The 26,675-nt window shown below is 40.8% G+C and overlaps 2 protein-coding genes and 1 long non-coding RNA gene across 5 annotated transcripts in view; 1 reads left to right on the forward strand and 2 right to left on the reverse strand.

Moving 5' to 3' along the window:
• obsl1a (obscurin like cytoskeletal adaptor 1a) lies at window positions 1-12,944 on the reverse strand. The gene is made up of 25 exons (XM_087792061.1): window positions 12,731-12,944; window positions 10,549-11,697; window positions 10,003-10,272; window positions 9,595-9,855; window positions 9,206-9,511; window positions 8,663-8,929; window positions 8,322-8,597; window positions 7,959-8,073; window positions 6,465-6,625; window positions 6,129-6,401; window positions 5,788-6,063; window positions 5,265-5,540; window positions 4,914-5,189; window positions 4,570-4,845; window positions 4,230-4,499; window positions 3,890-4,156; window positions 3,548-3,817; window positions 3,203-3,469; window positions 2,835-3,101; window positions 2,272-2,384; window positions 2,047-2,200; window positions 1,778-1,939; window positions 1,018-1,122; window positions 682-948; window positions 1-614 (listed from the first exon to the last, which is right to left on the reverse strand). The coding sequence occupies exons 2-25, from the start codon at window positions 11,657-11,659 to the stop codon at window positions 337-339; spliced, it is 6,564 nt and encodes a 2,187-aa protein (XP_087648187.1). The 5' UTR covers window positions 11,660-11,697; window positions 12,731-12,944; the 3' UTR covers window positions 1-336.
• Window positions 12,945-17,853: 4,909 nt separating this feature from the next.
• Window positions 17,854-24,539, reverse strand: slc19a1 (solute carrier family 19 member 1). 3 transcript variants are annotated; one of them, XM_087792079.1, is made up of 7 exons: window positions 24,454-24,539; window positions 23,742-23,808; window positions 23,281-23,619; window positions 21,299-22,070; window positions 20,716-20,908; window positions 19,563-19,704; window positions 17,854-18,494 (listed from the first exon to the last, which is right to left on the reverse strand). In XM_087792079.1, exons 3-7 carry the CDS (start codon window positions 23,584-23,586, stop codon window positions 18,318-18,320), a joined length of 1,590 nt encoding a protein of 529 aa, XP_087648205.1. In that variant the 5' UTR covers window positions 23,587-23,619; window positions 23,742-23,808; window positions 24,454-24,539; the 3' UTR covers window positions 17,854-18,317. The 3 variants fall into 3 exon arrangements, with proteins under 3 accessions (XP_087648205.1, XP_087648203.1, XP_087648204.1); XM_087792077.1 differs by having other exon boundaries at window positions 23,281-23,808; XM_087792078.1 differs by lacking the exon at window positions 24,454-24,539 and adding an exon at window positions 24,182-24,264 and having other exon boundaries at window positions 23,281-23,808.
• LOC148080382 (uncharacterized) overlaps window positions 18,478-26,675 on the forward strand; it is a 45,697-nt gene continuing 37,499 nt past the window's right edge. Inside the window, exon 1 of the long non-coding RNA XR_015711351.1 lies at window positions 18,478-18,707. This is a non-coding gene — a long non-coding RNA (uncharacterized LOC148080382). The remainder of the gene's footprint in view (window positions 18,708-26,675) is intronic.

Below are 26,675 nucleotides of genomic sequence, written 5' to 3' on the forward strand. Positions count from 1 at the left end.
CAAATAGTATGTGTTCTTATATATAAAATGTAGATGATACAAATACCAGACATGAAGAAAGTGTGTTCTGATGATAATCACTAAGTAAGTGAACGTAAAAAAAAGCGTGATTTATTTCAGTCTAAAGAACTGTTACACAAATGATATTAGAGAAAAATCAAGTTTTTTCTTATTTTAAATGTTCAATCACTACACTCTCCCTTTTTTTTAGATAGTGTTGAGAATTTGTATATAGTTGGACTTGTTATCATGTTAATTAATTAAAAACAACATGTTTTTGCTAAATGAGTGCAGTTTGCTTCCATGTGAATCACTTCATCTTTCCACTTCCCTCACTTATGTTGACATGACCGTGAGCTCAGCGCTGCTCTTGGCCTTCCCCATATTGAACCTCACTGTGCCACTCATGTCCACCGTGGTGTTTCTTAGGGTGAGTCGGTGAACCGTGCCCTGGTTCTCCAGACGCACACCTGGCCCTGACTGTAGGTTCGCTCCGTTCAGGGTCCAAACAGGAGGTTTGTCGACAGGGACCGACACCTCGCACTGAAACGTTGCCGACTCGTCCTCCATCACCTCGACGTCCTCCAGGTCTGTGACCATCAGCAGAGCCTGAGCTAGAACCCCAACATGTTATAATGTTATTAGACGCTCATGAACCTCTGTGTTTCATGGTAGCCTTACCTTCCACCAAGAGTTGGGCTTTAGACGTGTGCTCCCCAACCTCAATGCTGTACGTTCCCTCGTCCTCCACTTCCACTTGCTTGATCAGTAACTTGTGTGTGCAGCCGTCCAGCGTGATCTCCACCCGGTCTGAAGGCTCCAGCTCCTCCCGACCTTTATACCAGGTGGCACTGGAGCGAGGAGAAGACACCGTACACTCCAGGATGACCCGGTGTTTCTCCAGGGCAGTTCGATCCCGCAGAGACTTCACAATAGTCACTGGAAGTTCTGAAGGCAGTGAAGGGAATATTAATGGCACCACTTTCAAAGTAGTTTAGATTCCTTCAAGCGCCGCACCTTCGACCTCCAGGAATGCCGTCGACTCCACGCCTCTAGCTGTGAAATGAACTTCACCCGCATCGTCGGCTTTGACGTTGCACATGAGAAGGAAGTGTTTAGTGCCTGAAAGAGAACAATTAACTGATCAGAACCTAACAACTCATGTGTAACCTGAATATCAAAACTTGTGCTGGAGGAGGCTAGTTTTGCTGGTGCCATGGACAACAAGAACAAGACTCCTGTTGGATTATGGATTATGAAGAGTTTAGACCAGCTAAGGAGAGAACTTGTGCAGGGGAATTATCAAGAAAGCATAGGAGTCTGGCTGATGAGGGGAAAAACAGTTTTGGGGTGTCTATTTACTGGGGTGATAGTATATTATAATTGGTTTTACTTCATGCTTAGGCCCTGCAGCAGAGCTATGCTAATGGTTTATCCCCTATTGCTCTGAGAAAGTTCCATGCACTCGCCAACCAGCACTTGGCAGGTCCCCCTTACCTTTAAAAGGGGAACTATTATCTGACCTTGCCTCAAAAGACTTCAGAGGGCGTCAATTGGCAGGCGTTGCTGGAGGGCATTGCATGCATTCGTAGAACCGAGGTTACATTTGGTTAACCTAGGTTTATATTTTGGAGGGCCTTGCAGTAAGATGTAGAAACATGTCAGAGTCAGGGGTCATTTTTGTGCCACACATGCACAAAGTCACACTGCCATAAGTCTACTGTCTTGGTCTTCTAATCATGCGTGAACCTCCAACTCATCAAGTCTAATTCTGTACCTTCAGTCCGGGTCTTGATGGTGCTGGTGGGTCGTATTCTGTGACCGTCCTTGTACCATTCGCCTGTCACGTCCTCAAGAGAAAGCTCACACATGAAGACAGCATTCTGGTCCTCCTTGATGTAGAGGTCCTCAAGGTGCTGCACCATCTTCAGCTCATGCTCTTAGGAATTAAAAAATAACTTTAATAGTCACGTTGCCCTTCTGTGTTTAGATGAACACATGGACAGTTAGTTCATGAAGCAGCCCATAGAAAAATGGTTAACTTACCGTACACCTCCAGAGAACAGCAGATCTTGATTTCACCGCAATCGCAAGAGTAGGTTCCAGAGTCGACACGCGAACACTGAAGGATCTGACAGAAACGCTTGCGGCCCATCGAGTATATCCGACAGTTCTTTCCCGGCTTCAACTCGAGTCCATTCTTGGTCATCAAAATTACGACTGTTATTCTACAATTAAACTGGAATTTTCTTCAAATCTCTTATAAATCACCTTAAACCACCTGACGTCAACATTTTGGCGAGATAATTCACATTCCAGAGTGACGGGTGAGTCTTCCTCGACACGAACGTCAGCCAGTTCTTTCAGCAGAGAAACTGGTGTTTCTTCCAAAACAAAAAAGAATCCGACTTATTATTTGTATGACTGTCAAGATTTTGACAACAAATCTTGCTGTGAGCACGTGTATAGAAATAAAATATGTTTCAATCTTGCCTGGTCTTTTGCTTTATACAATGATAGACTTCAAACCGTATGCAATTTTAGTTTTAAATACATCTTCAACGTATTATTGTAGAATGTTTAACTATAATAAAAAAACATCACTGGCTTCTTCCAACATGAAAAAGGTCGAACCTGTAGTATCTGTATCTCGAACTAGACCCGAACGTTGCCAGTTTTTTGTCCGCTAGAATCATTGGTGAAAAATTGGTGCCATGGATTGACAACCACAGTCAGTCACATATATGAGGCTCTCATGTCAACAGTGTCTTTCAGCAAATGCAAAAGTAAAGAATTTTGAAAAAAAAGACATAAGAAAAAGCCGTGGCAATTACCTTTGACTGTGAGTCTGGCGGTGGTTCTCACCCCTTCAGCTGAAAATATGATGGAGCATGTGTCCTCCAGCGTCAGGTTCGACAGAGTGAGTCCGTGGATCAGACCATTGGTGCTCACCCTCCACTGGTTGTTTGGCTTCACTCTGATTCCATCTTTCTGCCAGATACCCTCGACGTCAGCGTGAGACAGCTCCACCTCAAAGGACGCTGTCTCTCGCTCCAAGGTCTCTTGGTCGCTCAAGCCTTTTCGGATGGAGATTTTGCGAGCTTTGATAGACAATGAGAAAAATAAATGAACCATCTTATGTTTTACAGTAAGAGTCTTTACTAGCTTTACTAATACAAGCGAAGCACATAATTCAACTTACGCTCCACATTAAGCTTGACTTGTGTCCTGTCATGCAGCGTCTCACATCGATAAGTCCCTCTGTCTGACAGTGTGAGATCGCTGATCGTCAGACTCCGTTTACAGCCATTTTGGTCGAGCAGATGTCTCGGACCGGGTTGGATGACCACGCTCTGCCTCATCCACTGAACCTCGCCCGTCTCCAGGCTGATCTCTGTCTCTAAGGTGGCTTCTCCAAACTCTTCTCCCATGACAGCCTCCATTTTCTTAGTGAACATCACCTGTGCCTCTGGAGTGAAAGCGTGACTCAATTCAAAGGGATACTCAGATGTACCATTTCAAGTTCAATTGAAGTTGTTTCTCTTACCCTGGACTTTAAGATTAGCTTTGCTCATTTTGCCTTCTACCTCAGCTGTGATTCTGGAACAGTCCAACATCTGACACTTCTGAATCACCAAGGTGTGGCACAAGCCATTTTGTGATGCTTGGAAACGATCACTTAGGTTGATCACTTCATTGTCCATGAGCCAAACAAGCTGGGCATCCTCCGGAGAAACAACACATTTAAAGGTGGCCTTCTCTCCCTCCAACACTGTGGTGCTGTGGAGCTCAGTGAGGAACTCCACAACTCGAGGCACTAAGGAACCAAAACTCTTGTCAGCACATCAAATTCATAAGTGACTGAAATCAAACACAGATGACCACTTACTCTCTACTCGAAGTGCTGCTGTAGTCCTGTCATCTCTGGACTCGCATGTGTAGTCCCCAGCATCTTCTCTGGTCAAACGATGAATGGTTAAACTGCGTTCAACTCCGTCTGCCCTGATTGTAAACCTCCTGTTTGCTACGATCTCCACACCATTCCTCATCCACTGGACATCTGCTTTGGGTTTACACACTTCACAGCGAAGTGTCACCATCCCGTCCGCATGAGCGACAATATCTCCGAGCAGCTTCACAAACTTTATCCTCATTTCTGCCAAACAGAGATCATAATTTCAGATCAAATACCCCTTTCAACCAGAGCAGACCTAGTTAAGAGCAGTTACCTTTGACAAGCAGACTGAAGTGGATTTGGTCGCTCCCAACATCACATGTGTACTCGCCAGCATCGGAGCGCCTCAGGGGTTCAATGGTGAGGGTGCGCTGGTGACCCTCCATGAGCGCCTTAAAGCGTTCTCCTTCTACTGGCGTCCAGTCTTTTAGCCAGCGCACCAAAGCATCCTCTTTAGACACAAAGCTGGTCAATGTTGCGCTTTCTGCGTCATAACCAGTGATGACAATGTCTTCCTCTTTGTTCAAGAACATAACTGGGGTCTCTTGCAAGGAAATGAAAACATACAAGTCAAAACATGTTCTAATAAAACAGCCAAAAGCACATTTGTGTACCTTGAATCCGTATAACACTGACCATCTGGTCATCCACTGCATCACATACATACTTTCCAGAATCAGAGGGCTGGACGTTTGACACAATGATTTTTCTCAGCGTGCCGTAGCTTTCAATGGAAGTTCGTGTGTCATTGACAAGAACTTTTTCATTACAAAGCCACTGGACCGGTGCGTTGGCTCTGGACACTTCACAGGCAAGAATCAGGTCATCTCCTGCCGTCATCTCCTGGTAGCCCACATCATTGGAGTTACCCACAATAGCCACTGGGGGCTCTTTAGTTGAAATACACAAGTATGTTAATACAGCAGCCTTTCAATTAAATCACACAGTCTAAAATTACCTTCCACTGTGACTTGGAAAATTATATTATCATCCACAGCATCAAGGAAATATTCTCCAGAGTCTCCTAATTCAGCATTGAGGATGACGAGTGACCGAAAAGCCCCTTCTTCCTCCTCACACAGCCTTTCATCACCTTCAATCCGATTCCCATTCTTGTACCATTTGGAGATGGCATTGGCTCTGGAGAGTTCACACTCCAGCACAATGTCATCCGAAACTTTTGTCCTGAGGTCTCTCTTCAATTCATCCTTCTTCAGGATCTGTACGGCAGGTTCTGTAGAAGAAAACGTTTCAGTGTTAGTAAGTGTTTGAACTTTTCATCTTTGTCTTTCAAAACATTGCATTTCACCTGAAACAATGACCCTGAAATCAATTGTGGCATCTACGGCATCACAGGTATACTTCCCAGAATCCACTGGGGCAGGCGAGTGGATGGTTAGACGTCTGGTATTTCCATCTTCTGTAATAGTTGTGTTCCTGTTCTCTGTAATCTCGATGCCATCGAGCAACCACTGAACATTTGCATCTGGTCGAGACACTTCAATCTCCAGAACTATTGGTTCCCCGGCAACACATTCCATTTTTTCCGGTGTGTTTTGGGGACGAGAGAGTGTCACTGGTAGCTCTAAATTAAAGGAAGAAAATAATTTTTGTCTCATGTTAAGTCATGATTTCACTACATTTAATACAAAAATCATAATTCAGATTCCCAAATTGAAGTATCCGGTTACAAATTAGAAAAATTATCAGAAGGTTTTACTCTTGGAATCGATATTCGATTTTCTTCACAATGCTTCAATATAGTTGGACTTAGGAGAAATCATACTGTTATATGTGGGTTTCAAAATTCTCATAAAAGATCACTCACTGACCCGTTATCGTAACAAGGAAGGCCACAGACTCATCTTCTGTGTCACAGATGTACTCTCCTGTGTCCTCAACTGCAGCCAAGGGTATAACAAGACACCTTTTGGCCCCATCTCCCTCCAGGATGAGGTTTTTACTTTCTTCTACCTCCAGGCCGTCTTTGTACCATCGCACATGGGCATTGGAGTCGGATATTTCACAGTTGAGCTCCAGTCTCGTAGATGCAACATGTGTGAGCTCCACCTCGGATTCAGTCGGTGATATGATACGTATGGGTGGTTCTGAAGGAGAGTCGAAGGTCAATTAATATTGTTTTCAAAGTGTTTTTAGCCAGGACAAGACATACCTGTTATCCTAAGCTGGAAAAATACAGAGTCTCCGTTAGTTTCACAGATGTACTCGCCGCTGTCCTCAACTTCACTGCGGTAGATGGTCAGACGCCTGTAAGGACCCTCAGAGGCAAGCTGGACTCTACTGCTCTCCTCCACTTCCTGGTTGTCCTTGAGCCACTGTACCTTCCCACCAGAGCGAGACAGCTCACACTGAAGGTGAATGTCGTCTAAAATGTAGTTCTCCATCACAACATCTTCTTTCGGCTCTACGATCATTACTGGAGGCTCTATAAGAATTCAAAGATGAAGTGAGAACGTTTTTTGATTGCATTTAAAGAAGATGGTCTTACCTTTGATGTTCACAGTGAACTGCATGCTGTCGTTTCCTGCTTGACAAGTATAGACGCCAGCATCTGCAGCCTCGGCAGAACGAATGATCAACCTCCTCATGGTATTCTCTGTCTGCAGAGTGATGTTGTCGTCTGGCCTCACCTCACAGTTGTCTTTGTACCTTGAAAAAGAGTTGTTAAACCTTCTAAGATGTCCGTTATTGAGACCATTAAACAACATTGGGTCCCAGGGAAGACCTTTAGGAAGTTTATTTAATATAACTTTCCAGCCTGCATCTACCAATTTTCAGACGCTTATCCAAAGTTAGTTGTAGAGAAAGCAGGTGAAGCAGAGACCCAGATTTCCCTCATTTCAGAAATGTCTTCTTACTGACTGACTGATGGATATAATCTAAACCAGCAGGTCACTGGAGGGAAATGATGCCCAAGCAACCTCAACTGGCTTGTTTCCCTCTGGTGGAGCATTGTTGAGTTCTTCTATTGAGTCTCTGTTAAACAACTATATTCATCACCCTGTGTCCAGGGGCCACAGGAATTTGCTTTGGACTCTGCTCTTACAGACTTACAGAGTTTTTATGATTAGAGGTGCAGTGTTGATCGGCAATAATGAGATCCTGAGGCCACTAAACCAAAGAGCCGATCTCCCCTGGCTGTGCGGAGGTCATTTGTCTATAAAGGTTTTGAATAAAACCAGTGACAAAGCTCTGCCCTATTGGACCTATTATCACCGACTTCATAAATGGGTTCAATTTACTGTGTTAACAGATTTAGTATATACTTCCAGGGTACCGTCTATTGAATAACCCATTGAACAGTTGAGCAAACTCCCACAAATCTTTAATGCTTCTGCCAAAAGTGATGAGCCAGTACATTTTTCTATGACCTAATGAATACTTAAATACTCATCTTGAGTCAAAGAATAACTATTGAATGCATCCTCCCTAAAGCATAGTTGGAAATGGTCAAGGGGAATAATTTTGAATAACTTGTAAATGGTTAAGCAGAGAAACTTTCCTAACAAAGCGTCATTCTACAGTGAACTCATGTAATTCCCACAGAATTGAAAAATGACCTTTGTTAATGTAACTAATGTTGGTCCTTAAAGGGAAAGTTATAGGCAGAAATGTATGTCCGTTCGAAAGTCGTGAATCGGGCTCTCTTTTCTTCGTCCAAAAATACACGCTTGAAAAAACAAAGATGTAATGACATCTCAAAAAAAATTGTTTGAAAAAAAATTTAACAAGTAATTTGAAGCCGTTTGTAGCAGAAGCTAAAAGGCTAACATGCTACCCAGGGGCTCCCAGTTTCTACTGTCTATACTACGTCTTGGACGGAAAAAGTGAGAACAGTTGGTTACCGTCATATTGACATACATTTATGCCTATAACTCCAAAAGGAGACTACTCTGAAAATAACTAAACCCAAATCTTAAATTTCTGAGTAGAAAATTTGTGAAATTTGAATTTTGGGTGAACGATCACTATAACAGCTTACCACACCACATCTGCATCTTCTCTGGAGACGTGACAGAGCAACACCACTGGATCCAGCTCCAAGCTGCTCTTCTGGAGTTCTTCCTCTGGGACATGACTAAAGTGTACCGGGGGACCTGGGCATGTTTATTAGGCAGAACAAATGTTATCCGCCGTTAAACTTTTTCTGCTATTTCACTCACAGTTGTAATACAGAGGACCAATTGTACAACATTATAGCTTACCAACATACTGAGCATACATAGAAATAAACTTTATATATAACATGCAAAAATAGTTTAAGACTGCCTCCTATGGATCTAAATTCTTTGTTTGAACAATGTTATAAATACTTGATCATAATAACTTGGAACATTACAAGTACCTGAGACGTTTACATTGAAGTTGATGACATCCGCCTCTGTTTTACATGAGTAAATTCCAGAGTGATGCCGCTCTGCTGCCTGGATAACAATCCTCCTCATGTTCCCATCTGACTGGATGTTGAGGCCATCAGTAACCTGGAGTTCCTCGTCGTCTTTGAACCAAGACACCTTCCCGAGCGAGTGCGACACTTCACAGTAGAGCACAACAACATCGCCGGTCACTGCTGTCTTGTTGCTGTCGGACTCTGACAGAGGAATGAATGTCACCACAGCAGCTGCAGAAAAAACAAAACATCATTTCAATTACCATCAATTTTCAAGAAGAAGATTTTACACCTACGTTTCACTCTGAGCACAGCTGAGTCACGAACTCCGTTAGCAATGAACGTGATTTCTGCTGAGCTTTCAGCTGAGCGGGTCTCATGGATGGTCAGGGAGTGTTGAGTTTGGGAATGTTGGATTGAGAAGCGTCCACCATGTTGCAGCTGAGCACTATTCAAGAACCATGTTCCGACCATTGAGGTGGACAACTGGATGGAAAAGTGAGCGTCTTCTCCCTCTGTCACCTCACTAGCTTTGATGTGACTGCAAATCTTTGGCCCAGGGACTGTAAACAAAAATTATATACCACTCATGAATGCAGTCTTATACAAGAAGTGTTTTTCTTTCATTCCTGATCAAGCAGCCAATGATAAGTGACTCAAAAAAGCTTTGTGATAGAAACTGGTAACAAAATTGCAGATGACAGAAGAGACGTGGCTAGTTAAGATAAATAATACAATAACTTATAAGAGATCAATACAACCAGAACAAATGTTGTACCTTACACATTAGTGGTTTAATGCTTATTGCATAAGCTGCAATTCAGAAGAATTGAACTTACCAAGATGGACCACTTCAGGGAACTCTACGTGACCACTGCGCCCGTACTTGTTAATACAGCAGACCCTGAAGCGGTAGTCGCCCTCACACAGCACACTGTCTCCGCCGACCTCAGCCGTGGTGGAGGTCTCAGAGGTGAAACACTTCTGCCACTCCTGAGAGCCCACTTCCTGTTTCTCCACCACAAAGATTGAGCGAGTTGTTTTCACGCTGTTCGTGGCGGGAACCCAGGTGAGCAGCACGCTGTTGGGACGGTCCACATCCATCTTTACTTCAGTGGGACAGATAGGAGGACTGTGTCGTGCAGCTAGAATCGAGGGCGTACACGAAGAACAACGTCAAAAAAAGAATGGTAATGTAAAACTGTTAAATTTGTGTCATATTAAGTACCTTTAACCTTGAGACGAGAAGAACTCCTGGATTGTCCAGCAATAAATGTCACTACCCCAGAGTCATGGTAGGTGACGTTAACGAAAACCAGGATGTGAGTCTTGCCAAAAGATTTGAGAATAGTTTGATGCGTTTCGAGTAATTTTAAACCATCTTTGAACCAGTCAAACTCAATGTCATCCTCCGCCACTTCCACACAGAACGCAGCATTCTCCCCCTCCAGGACTTCCAGCTTCCGGGGAAGTTTACGAATAATAGTGCCTAAAAGTTTAAGCCATTGATTACAAGACAAGCTTTGCACAAATAATACAAAATAAATTGTATATGGAGGAAACTACAAACAGAGTAAAAAACATGAATGTGTGTCGAATGATTCAATGGTCGATCACTTGTATCATTTTGTCGTACCTTTAACTGTAAGCTCTGCGATGCTCTTTCCGCCATCAGGCATCTCACAAAGATACACTCCATCATCATCGGTCCCGACGTCCTGAATGGTCAGTCTCCGCCTCGTGCCCCGCTGCTCCATCACATACTTACTGCTGGGCATGAGGCGCTGGTCTTCCAGGTACCAGGCGGCCGGCATCGACTCATCAGGCAACTCACATTCTAAAACCGCCACATCTCTTTCTTTGACCTCCACGTCTTTCAACGGATGTCTGAACCGTACAGCTGGGCCTGAAAAATAAATAATCATCTGACTTAACACAAGCTGCTGTAACAAGGCATGAGAAATACTTACTTCCTACAGATCTTTATAATATTTAAATAAAATCGGCACCAAAACCCTTCTATGACAACTGCAAAAAGTCAAGCCAATGCCCCAAGACTAATACTATTAGCTCAATTAATTATAGATCATTAGCTTTTCTCCAATTAAGCCAGTTTGTTGGCCGGTTTATAGTATTTTACTGAACATATTGCAGGTGGAGAAAACGTGATTTATCATCTTACCTTTGACAGAAAGGTGAACGGCACTCAGGGTGTTGCCCAGAGCATTGGATGCTGCACACACATACAGGCCAGTGTCCTGCACCTTACAGTACAGAACCTTCAGTGTATAATAACCCTCTCTGTCCTCAAATATGAGATTGCGCCTCCCGGGTTCTATTGGCATCCCATCTCTCTTCCATACAATCTCTGGCTTTGGTTTTCCAGTGACGAAGCAGCGGAACTTGGCGTGTTTTCCTTCCGCCACTGCAAACTTTTTAACTTTGGATGGATTAACTGGTGGCTCCTCCGTTATCTTGGTCACGCTGTATTTGCTGCTTCTCGGCTTTGGCGACCACTTGTTGTTGGAGTGGCTGTTGGATGAGATCTTACTGCTGTTTCTCTCCGGCACTGCTTCCACCAGGAGCACAGCTCCTGCCACTGCCTCCCCATGTTGATTCATAGCCTTACAGGTGTAGACGCCCTTGTCCGGCATGCGTGTCCTGTAGATCTTGAGTTGGAACCATCCACCGTCCTGCTGTATCACGCTGTAGTGTGCGCTCTCGAAGATGTCATTCAGCTTTTTGCCATCTTTCTGCCAAATGACCTCTGGTACAGGGGTTCCCCAAATCTTGCAGGAAAACGCAGCGTCTTCCCCTCGATCCACACGCAGAGACAATGGCTTGATGAGGAAGGAAGGCCTGTTGTTGGAGCCTGCATCCATCTCTTTTCCACTGCCATTTAACTGCACTCCATTTTCTTTGCTCTGCTCTCTGTCAGAACCGTGACCGTTCAGGTTTGACTTCACTCCATTAGCTGCGATGTGCTCTGACTGTTGTTCTACCACTTTGAGGGACGCTGCAGCATATGTTTCACCAACACTGTTCCTCGCTTTACAGATGTACTGACCTGCGTCCTCCACACTGACGGCACTGATGCTCAACATATATGTCTTTCCATCCTCTTTTAGCTCATAGCGTCCCTCAGACGCGATCTGGCCATTCTTACGCTCCCAGATTACATCGGGACGAGGGTCACCAACAATTTGACATTGGAGCGTTGCGTTAGTACCAGGCTGTGCTACAACAGGACGGGGGTAGCCCAATACACGGGGTGCTCCTCCGAAAATGTCCATAATGAAGACTCCTGTTTAGATTCAATCTAGGGACGTCTCTGCATAAACAGAATGGGAAAAACAAAAAAAACTCATTAAAAAATGTTGAAGTTGTCCCGCTTAATTTAGAAAACAATATGTGTCAGAAATAATCAGTTTGATATGAGTGTGGAAAATGTTTAAAAAGCATCACAATAGTACAATATGACAGACATATCCAACTAAGCCACAATGAAGTTTTTCTTTGCAGTCAATCATAAACAAGTCATTCACATTCATGAAAAATAAGAACACATTCATCTAATTTTGCGAAATCATAGCACTAATAAATACCCTATGATTTTGTTTAAAAAGGAAATATGCTAGCTCAGGTTTCAACTTTAGATTTATTCCGCTAGAAAAAAGCTATAAAGGCGACGTTCATTTGTGCAAATTAAAGGGATCCACTTGGAAGGCTTAGCTTGATAATTGAAATGTTTTCCTATAACTAGGGAAGATTAAGATTTGAATTTGGTTCAGATTACGGAGCATCAAAGCCACTCGACTTTCTAATAAACTTTTCAGATACTGACAGTATATGATTTTTAAAAATCACAATTAAAAGATAAGATATATTTAACATCAATATGAAACTGTTTTCCGTCACATTAATTAACTATTTATATTTTCTGTCTTCACCATATTTTAAAATGTAAGTGCTCAAGGTGGATCAACTGCTTTACATTAGTATTGTAAATATTGTTTGCACTAACTGGCCTATTGTGATTTCCATTTAATGCCTTATAGGTTTGGGTAAAGGTAAGTAAGTAAGTAAAGTGAAGACCAGTGTAATCTACCAATATGATCTGGTTAATTCAAAGTAAATAAATGAAAATAAGGTTTCTTTTAAAATGTATCTTAACTGATTACTAGTTCCTCTATGATCACTAGTAGGAGCTGTAACTCAGCATAGAGGGAGAGTATTTTTAAAGTAGTTCTTCCAAAAAAAGCTCCCACAAACCATGTGTCAGCGACAGACACAACCTGAAATCACCACCTGGCTTCAAATTTTATTGTTATGATGTCCTTTCATTTCTTGTTCCAAGAACTTACCTCCGTGGTCAGTAATTTTCTCTATATCATGATGGTCGACCACTCCAGAAATAAACTCCCCACGTGTCTTTGGCTTCTTTTAAAAATATATATCCAGATCAGAGGGTTGTTGTTTTTCAAATAGTTTTCTTTCCTTTGTTCAGATTTGATCGATCAATCAAAGAAGGGAAGCGATAAAAAGTGGGATATATTCCACTCCAGGTGGTTCAGGGTCTGGTTGGGTAAGAGGGCGTCCTCAGTGCTGGCGGGTAAACGGAGCCTTTTGTCAGTGGAGTGCTGCCTTCATGCGTCAGTGGTGACACTGTCATTGTCCGGCTGCTTCAGAGTGAGAGAGTCAAGTTGTGGGGTGTAGAGCATTAAATGCTTTAGCAGCTGCGGCCCTGCATCCCCCTCGCCCGACCCCCCCGTCATCCCAACTTCTGCTCTAAGAATAGACGCAGCCCGGCCGAGGGTGGGACTGATAAAGTTAGGCTGTCCATTCACAGAACAAGACTCACTAAAGATAGAGGGGGAGGCCAGGGTCTGCTCGGGATCACGCAGAAACTTCAGAGTTAAGCCCGGGAACAGACAGAACACCACACCTGCCCCAGGGGCTCAAATTCAAGTCATGGTGACTCACAAAGAGAAGTTTTAAAATAACTAAAACATATTAAGAATGAATTTGTTTTTGTTTTATATACGACTATGTAAGATCAAACGTGCTGTCATATTGTATATATTTGGGTCAAAATTAAGTCAAAAGAAAAAACATCAATAATAATAAAGACTAAATTTAACCGAACAAAAGAAGTATAAATACAGAACATATGACTCAAATACTAAACCTTCTCACTCACGTTTCAGGGATGACATTCCTGTGTCTCAATTTGGAGGATGTATAGGTTAGATGATACACCATGTCTCTTTTTGTCTAAACTATTGCAGAAGTCAATCATTAGATCATTCTACTGCTTCACTCACTGAATCATGTGTCAAAAGAGAGTCGATGACGACCATAACAGGAATCGAGGACTGTGTCGTGCTGTGTCCTCAGATACAGTTTCATCGGCAGCTCAGTAGACTTAACACAATGTCGTTCGTAGAATTTCTAAATAAGCTCAAACTATAAAAAACTCTTTGTCACAGAAACTCCTGAAATACTTTTCTGCTGGATCTGACACAGAGTGAAAGAAGGGTTCGGCAGAGAGATTAACTTTTCCTTTGCTGTAAACTTGAGTATAATATTGATCCATGGAGCTCAATAGTTTCTAGTATCAGGATCATTTGATAAGAACATTTACTGGGAAAACTAATGATTTCATTCAGAACCACAGGACAATGAAAGTGTTGGAATGGTTAGGTCATGATTATTTCTATGTAATGCTTTTTCATATTGCACTACTGTTGTGTATTTATGTGTATAAAGCAAAGGTTATTAAACTTGAGTCATTTTTATATTTTTTCCAGCATATCCAAGACCTAAACCTCACCCGGTTGTAAACATCTTTAACATCTGTTGAGCAGAGAACCCTCACCCAACCAATGACGAGCACTGACCATCGGCGTCATTAAGTCTTTCAATAGGGGAGAAGCTTTTGATGAAATATTTTGATTTGGCGTCAAAACCACCACTTTTGATCAAAGCAGACTAGCTCACGGAGACACATGGGAAGTTTGATCTTTTAGAAATGTCATTTTAAAATAAGGCTTGTTTGTCTGAAACCAAAAATCATATAGCATTAGAATTTAGAAAATACTAAAGAAGTCTATTCCTTTAGAAAATGAAAAGGATTGCACACATCTTAAAATAAATGTTTTCATAGAGTATGTTGAATACATACAGAAATGTTAATGTTAAATAAAATTTAAATATTTTTAAATATCTTAAAATATGATTAAATACACAGAAGTGTTTTCAAATGCATTTCGCTTTCTTTCTTTATACAGTGCCTTGCGAAAGTATTAGCCCCCCTTGAACCTTTCAACATTTCGCCACATTTCAGGCTTCAAACATAAAGATATAAAATTTTAATTTTTTGTCATGAATCAACAACAAGTGGGACACAATCGTGAAGTGGAACGAAATTTATTGGATAATTTAAACTTTTTTAACAAATAAAAAACTGAAAAGTGGGGCGTGCAATATTATTCGGCCCCCTTACTTTCAGTGCAGCAAACTCACTCCAGAAGTTCAGTGAGGATCTTTGAATGATCCAATGTTGTCCTAAATGACTGATGATGATAAATAGAATGCACCTGTGTGTAATCAAGTCTCCGTATAAATGCACCTGCTCTTTGATAGTCTCAGGGTTCTGTTTAAAGCGCAGAGAGAACCATGAAGACAAAGGAACACACCAGGCAGGTCCGAGATACTGTTGTGGAGAAGTTTAAAGCCGGATTTGGATACAAAAAGATTTCCCAAGCTTTAAACATCTCAAGGAGCACTGTGCAAGCAATTCTATTGAAATGGAAGGAGTATCAGACCACTGCAAATCTACCAAGACCCGGCCGTCCCTCCAAACTTTCATCTCAAACAAGGAGAAGACTGATCAGAGATGCAGCCAAGAGGCCCATGATCACTGTGGATGAACTGCAGATAACTACAGCTGAGGTGGGAGAGTCTGTCCATAGGACAACAATCAGTCGTGCACTGCACAAATCTGGCCTTTATGGAAGAGTGGCAAGAAGAAAGCCATTTCTCAAAGATATCCATAAAAAGTCTTGTTTAAAGTTTGCCACAAGCCACCTGGGAGACACACCAAACATGTGGAAGAAGGTGCTCTGGTCAGATGAAACCAAAATCGAACTTTTTGGCCACAATGCAAAACGATATGTTTGGCGTAAAAGCAACACAGCTCATCACCCTGAACACACCATCCCCACTGTCAAACATGGTGGTGGCAGCATCATGGTTTGGGCCTGCTTTTCTTCAGCAGGGACAGGGAAGATGGCTAAAATTGATGGGAAGATGGATGGAGCCAAATACAGGACCATTCTGGAAGAAAACCTGTTGGAGTCTGCAAAAGATCTGAGACTGGGACGGAGATTTATCTTCCAACAGGACAATGATCCAAAACATAAAGCCAAATCTACAATGGAATGGTTCACAAATAGACATATCCAGGTGTTAGAATGGCCAAGTCAAAGTCCAGACCTGAATCCAATCGAGAATCTGTGGAAAGAGCTGAAGACTGCTGTTCACAAACGCTCTCCATCCAACCTCACTGAGCTCGAGCTGTTTTGCAAGGAAGAATGGGCAAAATTCCAGTCTCTCGATGTGCAAAACTGATAGAGACATACCCCAAGCGACTTGCAGCTGTAATTGCAGCAAAAGTTGGCGCTACAAAGTATTAGCGCAAGGGGGCCGAATAATAGTGCACGCCCCACTTTTCAGTTTTTTATTTGTTAAAAAAGTTTAAATTATCCAATAAATTTCGTTCCACTTCACGATTGTGTCCCACTTGTTGTTGATTCATGACAAAAAATTAAAATTGTATATCTTTATGTTTGAAGCCTGAAATGTGGCGAAATGTTGAAAGGTTCAAGGGGGCCGAATACTTTCGCAAGGCACTGTATTTCCTGCATAATCCACACTATTGATACCCGATCCATTCCAGAAGGTGGCGGTGTTGTCTATTCAACATTCCTCGAGCATCTTAAAGCGAAGCAACTGTGAATAGTTTTGGGAAGACTTTTCCCTCTCATCCATGAGGCTTCTTTGTTTTCAAATAACTAGTGTGGTCTGAGGTCACCCAGTTTATGCTGCAGGGGTGGTGGACATCAAAGAGTATTGAGACACATAGGCTTCTTGTAAAGTTCCACATTCAAACACCCGTTTGCCTCAAACTCTCTTGCACAGACCACAGACCACAGCAACACAAAGGCATGTGTTAGGATTTTGACTCAGGTGTCATTCACATATCTAAACCAGTGGCTTTCTGCTGTTCCTTTAAAGTAAATTAAAGGGGGGTGCATGGCACATTCATGTTTTTGATTGTGTTCTATGTAATTAAGCAAGTTTTATTTGTATGTACTGTTTTAATGCCAGGGTCACTTAACAGAGTTGCTTAACTAAATATTGTTCATTCCAAAAGCAATGACAACAAACTCTAGAATCTTGAGTATTAAATATGTGTGTGCTACATAAAGAGGATCATTTGTATCCATGCCTTCCAGCTCCTCTTAACACTGTGAGCAGCTACATCTGAGTCAAACGCAGGACTGGACAGTGGACATGAAGACAGAAACATGTGTACTTCAGATGTGCCTGTTGAGGAGATTGCAGGGCGAAGACTCACCAGGGTTCTGGGTCAACTAAATTCAAATTCCCTCTGAATCACTTTCCAGAAACTACATCAAATCTGATGAGACTCTTGAGCCACAGTTGAGTGTAGGACTGTAATGGGTTCATGAAGATTTGTGATACAGAATCAGATTCTGTATCGTGATGCAGATTTTTAAAGGCCACTAGATGTCACTCACTTCATTATATTAATTGAATCTACTAACGCAATGAAACCTGGCATCATTTTCAAACTGAGAGCGCCATCCAGTGGCCTTTTAAAATGAAGACACTGCCTCATTAACCCATGAGCCCTAACTGACAGACAATTTGCAAATGAACTTTCAAACAATAATTTCATAAACTGAAACGACTAATGTATTCTTCAAAGGTAAACATAAGGAATGTTCAATTAAATAATCGGATTAGAATTTACTTTCATGGCCAGAGCACCTGCAATGGTAGGGTTTTAGAGCTCAAGATGTCAACTGAGTACTATGGGATGCATTATTGTGGCTCATGGCTAACATTTCTATCTCAACCTGGATACTGAAACTGAAAGAACATAAACTATATCTAGTTTAAAGTTATCATTTTACTTGCAAGGAAAGATCAATACAAAACATACTTTTAAGTCTAATTAATGTATCTCTAAATTTAAGGGCTGATGCTATTATTTTGCCTTATCACAGCTATGCAAGAAGTTCATTACAAGTATTTAAAACACACTTAAAAGAGTTTTTGGTCACTCAAGTAGGGAGTCAGTATTATATTCTTCAGAGGTCTGCATCTGGGTCCTTCCTAATCCCTCATTCCTTTCAGTGAAACTGAGGTTGTAAAACCACAATGACACAACACACAGTGATTCATCAATCATCTTTATTGTTTTATGAAGTGCTTATCTAAATAGACGCAGCAATAACTGTACTGATTATGAATAGTGATACTCTGACCCTCGATCAAACAAGTCAACTCAATAATACTGTGGAGTATCCCTCTGTTACAAATTATAATTTATTAGGACAATCGTCTCTCATTTAAAGATTTGATCAAATCTTTCCTACTAGATTAATACGATGAGGGTCATCTTGTGTAATTATCAAACGGCTCATTTATAATTTGATTGTTCAGGTTCCTCCTGAACACCACACAAAGTAAACCATGAGGAGCATCAGTAGAAGTCTGGATTGCTCTGAAGTGTAAATAGAATCACATTTGGTCCCTCTATCAACAGACAGTTTCACTATGAGTAAACTCTCCAGTGAACATTCAGGCACTTTGTTTCCTATGTTTTTCTCTAGAATTGAGAAGTCTCAATAAAAGTCTTTATGCTGCAGCATCTTTGTTTAACAAAGGTTCTGGTTGTGGATTGGCTGATGCAGGATCATTCTCCGTGGGCGTGTCCTGCTGAGTGGCACCTCGAAAGTGACGAATGAGCACCACGGCAGCACATACAAGGTACACCACAGTCAGCAGGGTGAAGTAGACGAAGTACAACCAGAACTGAAAAGCACAAGTTAGTCATCAATACTTGTATTCATTAGGAATATGTTAACACTCATTGTGGGAGAACACTTCATGTTCCTGAGTGAATTAATATTCATTCTCAGGGTCTCATGATGCACATTCCAGATATATTTATTTTAGTTGGCTTTAATCTTGAGCAGCTTTAAACCAAAGCCAGTAAAGTTTGCTGAGAAAGACCAACTTCTACATGTTTGCTTCTGTTTGTTAACTATGTTAACTCAACTTATCTTGTTGCTGACAAGAGTACTTTGCTAGAACTGGATGAGCCAGTTAGAAGACACACCAGTTGGAGAAGTTAAGATCCTGATAGATAAAAAACTTTAGCAGTTTGAAATGTGATTTGCATATCAGATGATAAATGATGCATGTAATGTTCAATATATGCGTCTTCCATACAACACATGCTGTCATTAATGAGTAGACTAACTTGATAAACCAGCCTTCAGGCCCTCAGACTCCACTTCTGAACACAGAGTGCTTAAGTCAAACAAGTGTTGTTTAACAACATCACCAACTATTTATTCATCCTTTCTATCTCTCTATCAGATTTTTCTTTGAGTCTGCACAATCATTTTCATTTTCCCTCAGACTCTGCTTTTATATCAAATTTCTCTTAAAGAAATACGCCTGGTATATTAGGATTTCCAAGTGCAATATGAGAAAGGCTTCAATCCATAAAATGCTATATGCTAAAAAATGCACATTTCAGTTTTCATCCCAATCAATGTGGAATTGAGCTCAGATGATGGCGTGCAGGATCACTACCTCCTTCAAATTTAAATCGCCTCGACATCAAAATCCCTTTTGCAAATCGTTCAAAATTAAAATGGATTTTAAGTTTCTTTTAGTACATTTTACTATTACTTACCAAAATGGGTCGCACACTGTGTAGACCAGGAAAACGTTTCACACACAGGAATTTAAACATAAATGAAGGTTAACAAGAAAAAAAGGTTTCTAAAAGGGAATTTAGAAACTATTGAAAGTGTTAAAGACTCCATAGATACCCAGCTGGACCTGGTGTTGATGAAGCATTTTCTTTACCTGATTCCTCACGTCCAGTCCCAGCCCTCTTTTATCAATAAAGATGAGGTTGATGATGCTCTTCAGAGCCGTCCCCAAGAAGGTGTTGATGCCAAACACCAGAGCACACAGCTCCTTCGTGAGGGACGACGCAATCTGGAAACTGAAGAGGGAAAGTAACAACGTATTTTGAGGAACTTCATATGATCAAAACATCAAAAATGTCATTTTTATATAAAACATGTTATAGTTTACAAAATAAACTCGGTTATTAGAGAAGATTTTGATTATAAGAATGATCTGGACATCACTCATTGTTCAAGTGATTGACGAAACATATATAATAATTCATCTGTAGCTAAGGATAATAAAGACTAGACCATCATTTACACCCTCAGTAAAACAATCATGCATCCATTAAAAAACAACTGTTTTCAGTGCATGCAGTGTTTGTGACGCCAGTAATCTGACAATAAAGATCCACAACTGATGAGACTCCACTGCTCGTCCCACTGGTATGGACTAGTTAAAACCTACTGAAAGACTTGTAGTCGTATGATTTCTACATAGAAACTGATTTTCACCTTCGTTCTTCTTGTATGATTTAACACGTGAATATCCTTCAACAATAACCATGTCTCTGCCTGATCTTTCCTATTGACTGCTCCAAGACCGACCAAGGAGCGTCAAAACTATTTGATCTCACATGCTTAGGATTTATCCCTCTAATCCTCTGTCTCTGAGCTTGCAGACTGGATCACAAGCCTCAAACTCATGTGGCGCTGCTAACAACTACAGTGAATCGGACTCAAACGGTTATTGGTGAATATGAAAAAGGTTATTTTTCATTCGGGACGATTGATAACATTTCCATGAAGTGGTTCCTTCTCTCTTGAACTCCTCAATCAACGTTTCTATTAAATTACTAGACTTTAATAATATAGACTCTGCTTGAAGTTTCCTGGACTTTGATATAAATACAAGCTTCAACTAAATCATTAATGATATAAAAATGTTAGATCTTCTGTTCTAAAGTGATAATGAGATGAGAGGATTATTGATCCACATCGATTAGCGCAGCACGTATTAATAGATCTTCGTACATGACCTACTCGCGACATGTTCTTTTAAATCAGAGATGATGGTGATGAAGTAAGAAAAGTTTGACACTCACGTTGCAACAGGAACCAGGAACTGGTAGAATCCTCTGAAGAGGACGTACGCCAGGTAGCACACCCAAATATTGTCTGAAGTGCACATTAGCAACAGCAGTCCAGCCTGTGCCGCCGTGATGATCCCAATGACCATTTCCGACCAGACATTCCAGCGGATTTTTACAAAGCCGGCTGCGAAGGAGGTGAGAACACCTGCAGGGCGGAGCACATGACAGTGTTTACTTACATTCCCGGATGATCACGCAGTGTCACCTGGACATCAATAAGACTTTAAACTGTGAGACATTCTCAATAAATAACCGTCAAGTTTCATTATGACCGTCGATAAGTGTATTTGATTGAATTTTAATGTATTCAAATAGTTTTTCATATTTACAAAGTCGGCTACCAGATTAGATTAGCAGTTACTACTCATATCAACAGCATATGTAAAATTAGATCAAACCTGCCTTGGACGTTTAGCATTGAGTGTCATTTTAAACTTACTGTTCTGTCCAAACTAAACATGGCAGTGAAAGCTGTGGGCAAAACCCCTGAATTTGCTTGAGTTTATTTCGAAAAAAAACATATTATTAGACTCACTCAGCAGAGTTGATGCCGCCTCCACGCCACCGTTGTAAATCACAGTCTGTCCCCCCAAGGCTGTGACTCTACTCCAGAGAATGTGGACGTAGAACAACACAAGGTAGTAACCAGTGGAGTTAAACACCCACCACAAGGACCACACTCTCAGGTTGGGCTTCTTCACCACATTCTTCAGCTCCAGCAACATCTGCACAATGACAGAGTTCCTCCAGCAGGAGGCAGAGCGCTGGGATGCAGATGTTGACAAGACTTCTTCTGACAGGTTCATCTTGTGAAGTTCTGCCGCCGTGGCTTCAGTTTGCCCTTTGCCTGCAGTTTTGTTAAAGAACAGGGATTGTCTGGGCCAAGGCAGGCACAGAGCCAACATCAGACCAAAGCTTACAAAACCTAATGAGATGGCGTTCAGGGTGTAGAAGCGTATGCCACCGAGGGACAAGCACAGCTGGCCCAGCACGGAGCTGGTGAACACGCCCAGAAGGACTGCAGAGCGTGAGTAGCTGGCGACACGTTGGTAGTGGACTGGGCTGACCAGAGAGAAGATGTAGGAGGAGTAGGCCACACGACAGGCCATGGTGATCCCATAGAAGAACTCCACGAATTGCATCTCCAGCAAGGAAGTACCCAAAAGTAGGATGATCCAGATGATCACCTGGCTGACCCCCTGGATGATCAAAACTGGCTTGTAGCGCATAAGATCAGTCAGCAGAAAGGCTGGTACGAGGACTGCCATGTAGGAGTAGGTCAGCACCGGAGTTATCTCATTTGTCACCTGAACAGAAACACCACGGCTGTTACAAAACAATCGTGACAGGTGACACAGCAAAACAAACCCAGTGTTCTACCTGCATGTTGAACTTAAATCAAGTGAAGGAAAAACATTTTTTATGATACAGGAAAACTCTGGAAGAGCAGCATTAGCGCAGTTTAAGTATAATTTGGCCATCGAAGAGCTATATTGTGAATGAGAATTAGTAGAACAGCGAGCAACGTTTGTGAAAACTTTTCTCTTGTTAATGTTTAAAGTATTGATTTGTTTAAGATTATACATCAAACCCGGAGTAAATAAGTTACATAATGTATTCTCAAGTTATACAAGATGGATAACTTGCTCGCAATAATAAACTCACTAACATGTGTCAACATATAGTATGTCTGTTTGTGTCACACACAGTAGCTGAATAACAACTTAAGAGATATATTGTGATTACTAATGAGGAGTGGCTTCATAAATCTATTCACGTGATAGGAACGAATTAAGGACAGCTCTGAATTTCAGGTTTCTTTCAGCACCTAGTTTGGTTGAAATCATAAAAACTTTGGAATTTCCCAAACCATCTAATGGGGCATAAAATGGGATAATTATTATTCTGCAATCTAACTGCATGGCAGAGGTTTATGTAATACACATGGGTGTCTACAAATACAGACAGATTCAATAATATTTATATATAAATATGTAAATTATATGTGAAAATGAACTTGGTAAATAATAGTGCAGAGTAGTAGTAACAGTGTATTAGACCTTAACTAGAGATTGTAACTGCAGACAGTGGCGGAATATACATAACAGCAAAGTCATTTTTCTGATCTTCTGCAAAGTAAAAATGATATTCAGTGGAAAGTAAGGTATCAGTCGCCATGTTTCATCAGGGAGAACATTATTCAGACTGACATCCATTAGGTTATCAATAATTAAGGACATTACAATAAGGAGCCACTAAAGGATCTGCAAGTTGTTGTCGGTTTCTCCTCAGAAACTGGTCTTTGTTGACAGTGGGTGAGGGGCCACAGATGTGCTGTGCAGGAGGTGAGAGTGAGTGAGTGTGCGAGCTGAGGAACAACACAAGGCGAGCTCGAACCTAAAGAATAGTTTTCCTAACAGCCTCAGTATAATTATTAACTCTTGACACCAATACTTAAATACTGCAACTGTTTAACAAGTCTAAAAATGAATCTGGTTATGTTAATAGAAGACTTACCTCTTTTATAGTAAAGTTCTTTTCGTGGCTCAGCAGATAGGGAGTGATAAAGGACTCTCCTGGCCGTATAGAAGACATGAAACCATAGAAGCACAGGAATATTACGGCACAGTCCCATTTTGAATGGCCCGCAGTGTCCGGTGGATGTCCTTCAGCAGGGATTGGTACTACATTGGCAGCTTCAACCATATCTCCATCTCCATTATTTGGTTTACTGTCGTCCTGGTACGCAGTCATATTTATTTCCATAGCCGTCTCCTCATCAGGGGGGTCTCCATTCCCTTCGCTGTTGTCTGCAACCATCATTTCTGTCTGTGGGATCACTCCTGTGCAGAGTTTCTGTATTGCAGCGTTAAGTTAACATGAAAAAAAAACCTCGGCAACTGTGTGGCTCCTCTTGTGTAAAAAGTAAGAACTGTGTAACAAAGTAGTTAAAAAGCAACATGCTGTAAGCGATTGACCTTTGCTCCAGTGCCTCACATGGTGCAGAACGACTATCCAACTGCAGGCTGTCTTCTCATTGTTGACCTGAAAGATAACAGTGTTTTTATATAGTAAACAATTAATCTCGAGTGATGCCATCAGTCATGACCTGCTATGACATGTCAATCTTATTCAATAAAAAAACAGTTTAGTGCAAACGACTATTGAGATTCCAAAGAGTTTACAATAACATCAACTCTTCTTTTCTGGTGACCCGAGTTCGAGCAAAACATCGCATACAATTTCAGAGTGAGTTTGAGGAGTTGAGCATTTGTGTCCGGGGTTTACTGGCAGAAACGAAAAGGGATAAGTGTGGTTAAACTTATACTTTCATTTTTACCCCGAAAAGAACGAGTTTTTTGGCCGATTATCCTCATTAAATTTATTATAGTTTTTGTTTATATACTCTGATTCTTACCAAACACCACACACATGTATTATTGTAACACCAGCATAAATGTAGATAAATGAATAGCAACAACTATCAAATAATAAACAGGAAACTCGTGTCTGTAACCTGCAAACATTAAGTTAGCTACTCGGCTAACAGCGTAGCTAGTAAAAAAAAAACAGCAACTTCGTATTACATGTAACAGCGAGTACAAGACTGTTCATTGAGTAGGAATTTATAATTAAATAACAATATAGAGTAAGATTTCATCATAAACATACGAGGTAGAAGTTACAAACCTCTTGTGACAACGTCCAGTCGGTGCTCCTTGCCGATCACAATGGCGCAAGCAGAAATACATTGCACGAAATGTAGGGTGTTTACGGTAGCGGTAGACTGAACCGTTGACGGCATACGTTTTTTTCTGGGACAGTTTTTGCAACAAAAATAATGTATAATGTAATTGCAAGAATATCTTTCAAATCATTGAAAATTAAAATATTTAGTGAAACAAAAAAAGCAAATTAAATAGAAATGTAGAAGAAAACAATTACAGCATAGTTGACGAAAATAAAAAAAGACGGTTGAACTTCATAAATAACAATTCTAATACAATTAAAATAGATATAAATTAACTTAAAACTAGTTTTTAATCATCACTGAAACACATCAATAACAATCTAAATGTATAAGAAGGTACAACGGTCATTTTCAATTTCAGAAGCAGATTAACGAAAATAAAAAGGACGACGAAATATAACAGAGAGAATTAGATTATTATTTAGATTATTCTGTACAAGATCAGTGAATAATAACATTGTATTACACGGTTCGCCATGTTGTTATGGCAACGCTACACGGACAAATGTATCGGTACTGTTGGCCTCATGCTCTTCAAGCGCATGCGTGTTTTCCCCCCAGATAGAAAAGCCGAGTAATCCGACGGAGTTGTACCATCTCTCCTTACTTATTTTTTATTAGTTATACAAATTCTAAATCTGCTGGAGTTTTGAATGAAGAGGCATTCCTTTTCACAGCAAACTTTTTTTTTTTTAAATCTCACCTTTTGAGTTTTTTAGGCAATTTTTCCAAAATGTCTGGTTTGGACGTAAACTTTAATAAATGTAACATATTTGCCTGATTCTAATACTTGCACAAGTTGAGAATGTGTCAAATATGCAAGTTATTACTACCAATTAATTGTTACTACTATGAATGACAACATGAACATCCTATTATAATTATTATAATTATCCTATTAATGTGTCCAAGAGGAGTGTCAACAGGTTGATCAGAAAGGCTGGCTCTGTGGTTGGCATGAAAGTTGACTCACTGGTGACAGTTGCTGAGAGGAGATCATTGAACAAACTACTGTCCATCATGGATGATGACAGTCGTCCTCTGAACACTGTCATCAGTGAGCAGAGAGCAGAATGAGTGCACGAATGCTCCTTCCCACGTGCAAAACAAATAGACTCAAGGATTCATTCATTCCTCGGGCTATTAAATTGTACAATTCTGAGTTCGGGGGCAGGAGTGGAGTGAAAGTATCATGATGTTCTGTTCTATGTTAGTCTTTTTATCCTTTGTCTTTGTTATTTTTCTTTGATCTATGTTCTTTATCTTTAGACTTAGATTGTATCATCTTGTTCTTTCTCTTTATTTCTCTTTGCTCTTGTTCTTATTTTATTTTTATTTATGGAAAATTGCTGTATTGCTGTGCAGGGCCGGGTCTAGGCAGGGGCAAGAGGGGGCCTGGCCCCCTCAAATAAATGTTGTGCCCCCTCAAACCAGGGCCGGGTCTAGGCAGGGGCAAGAGGGGGCCTGGCACAATGCCCCCTCAAGATTTGTGTCTGCCCCCTCATACATGCCTGTCTAGACCCGGCCCTGTTGCTGTGGCTAATTGGAAAAAAGCAATTTCCCGAAGGAGACCTCCTGAGGGATCAATAAAGTTCTACCTAACCTATTATTATCAATATTAAATCTGTATTTAACATGAAGATTTTTTTTAAATCAAAAGCATCATACGTTTTCTATGAAGTTGATAAAAAAAAGTATAAGTGTGATGCTGGACAGATTTATTTTAAATAATATGAAAAATAAACTGCATATAGTTAAAAAGCAGATCATGTCATGGCCATTAACAGAAGTTGGATTCAATGTGTTGGACTTTCCCGCTCTATTAACTTTAACTGGTTGAAAGGATTCTTAAATGGAGTATGTGGAATATTATTCCAAACCTCCTGTTTAATAAAATGTGTGTATTTCATTAATATTAATGTGCCCTTACGCAATAAGTAAACGTCTTCAAAAATCTTAAATTGTACAGCTTTTATAAATAAACACATTTTTTCTTCTTAAATAGGTTTTATTCAGAATGATATAAATGTTGCACATAATAGAAAATGTATTAAAATATTTTACTTGTCGGAGAAGTATTAAATTCAGATGAATTATTGGAAAATACATATGAAGTTCTTATTGCTGTTAGGAGTTGTCTGCCACCAGGCATTATTGTACG

This window comes from Callionymus lyra, chromosome 5, assembly GCF_982586985.1.
Source record: "Callionymus lyra chromosome 5, fCalLyr1.hap1.1, whole genome shotgun sequence".
In the NCBI taxonomy this organism is placed as follows: domain Eukaryota; kingdom Metazoa; phylum Chordata; class Actinopteri; order Syngnathiformes; family Callionymidae; genus Callionymus; species Callionymus lyra.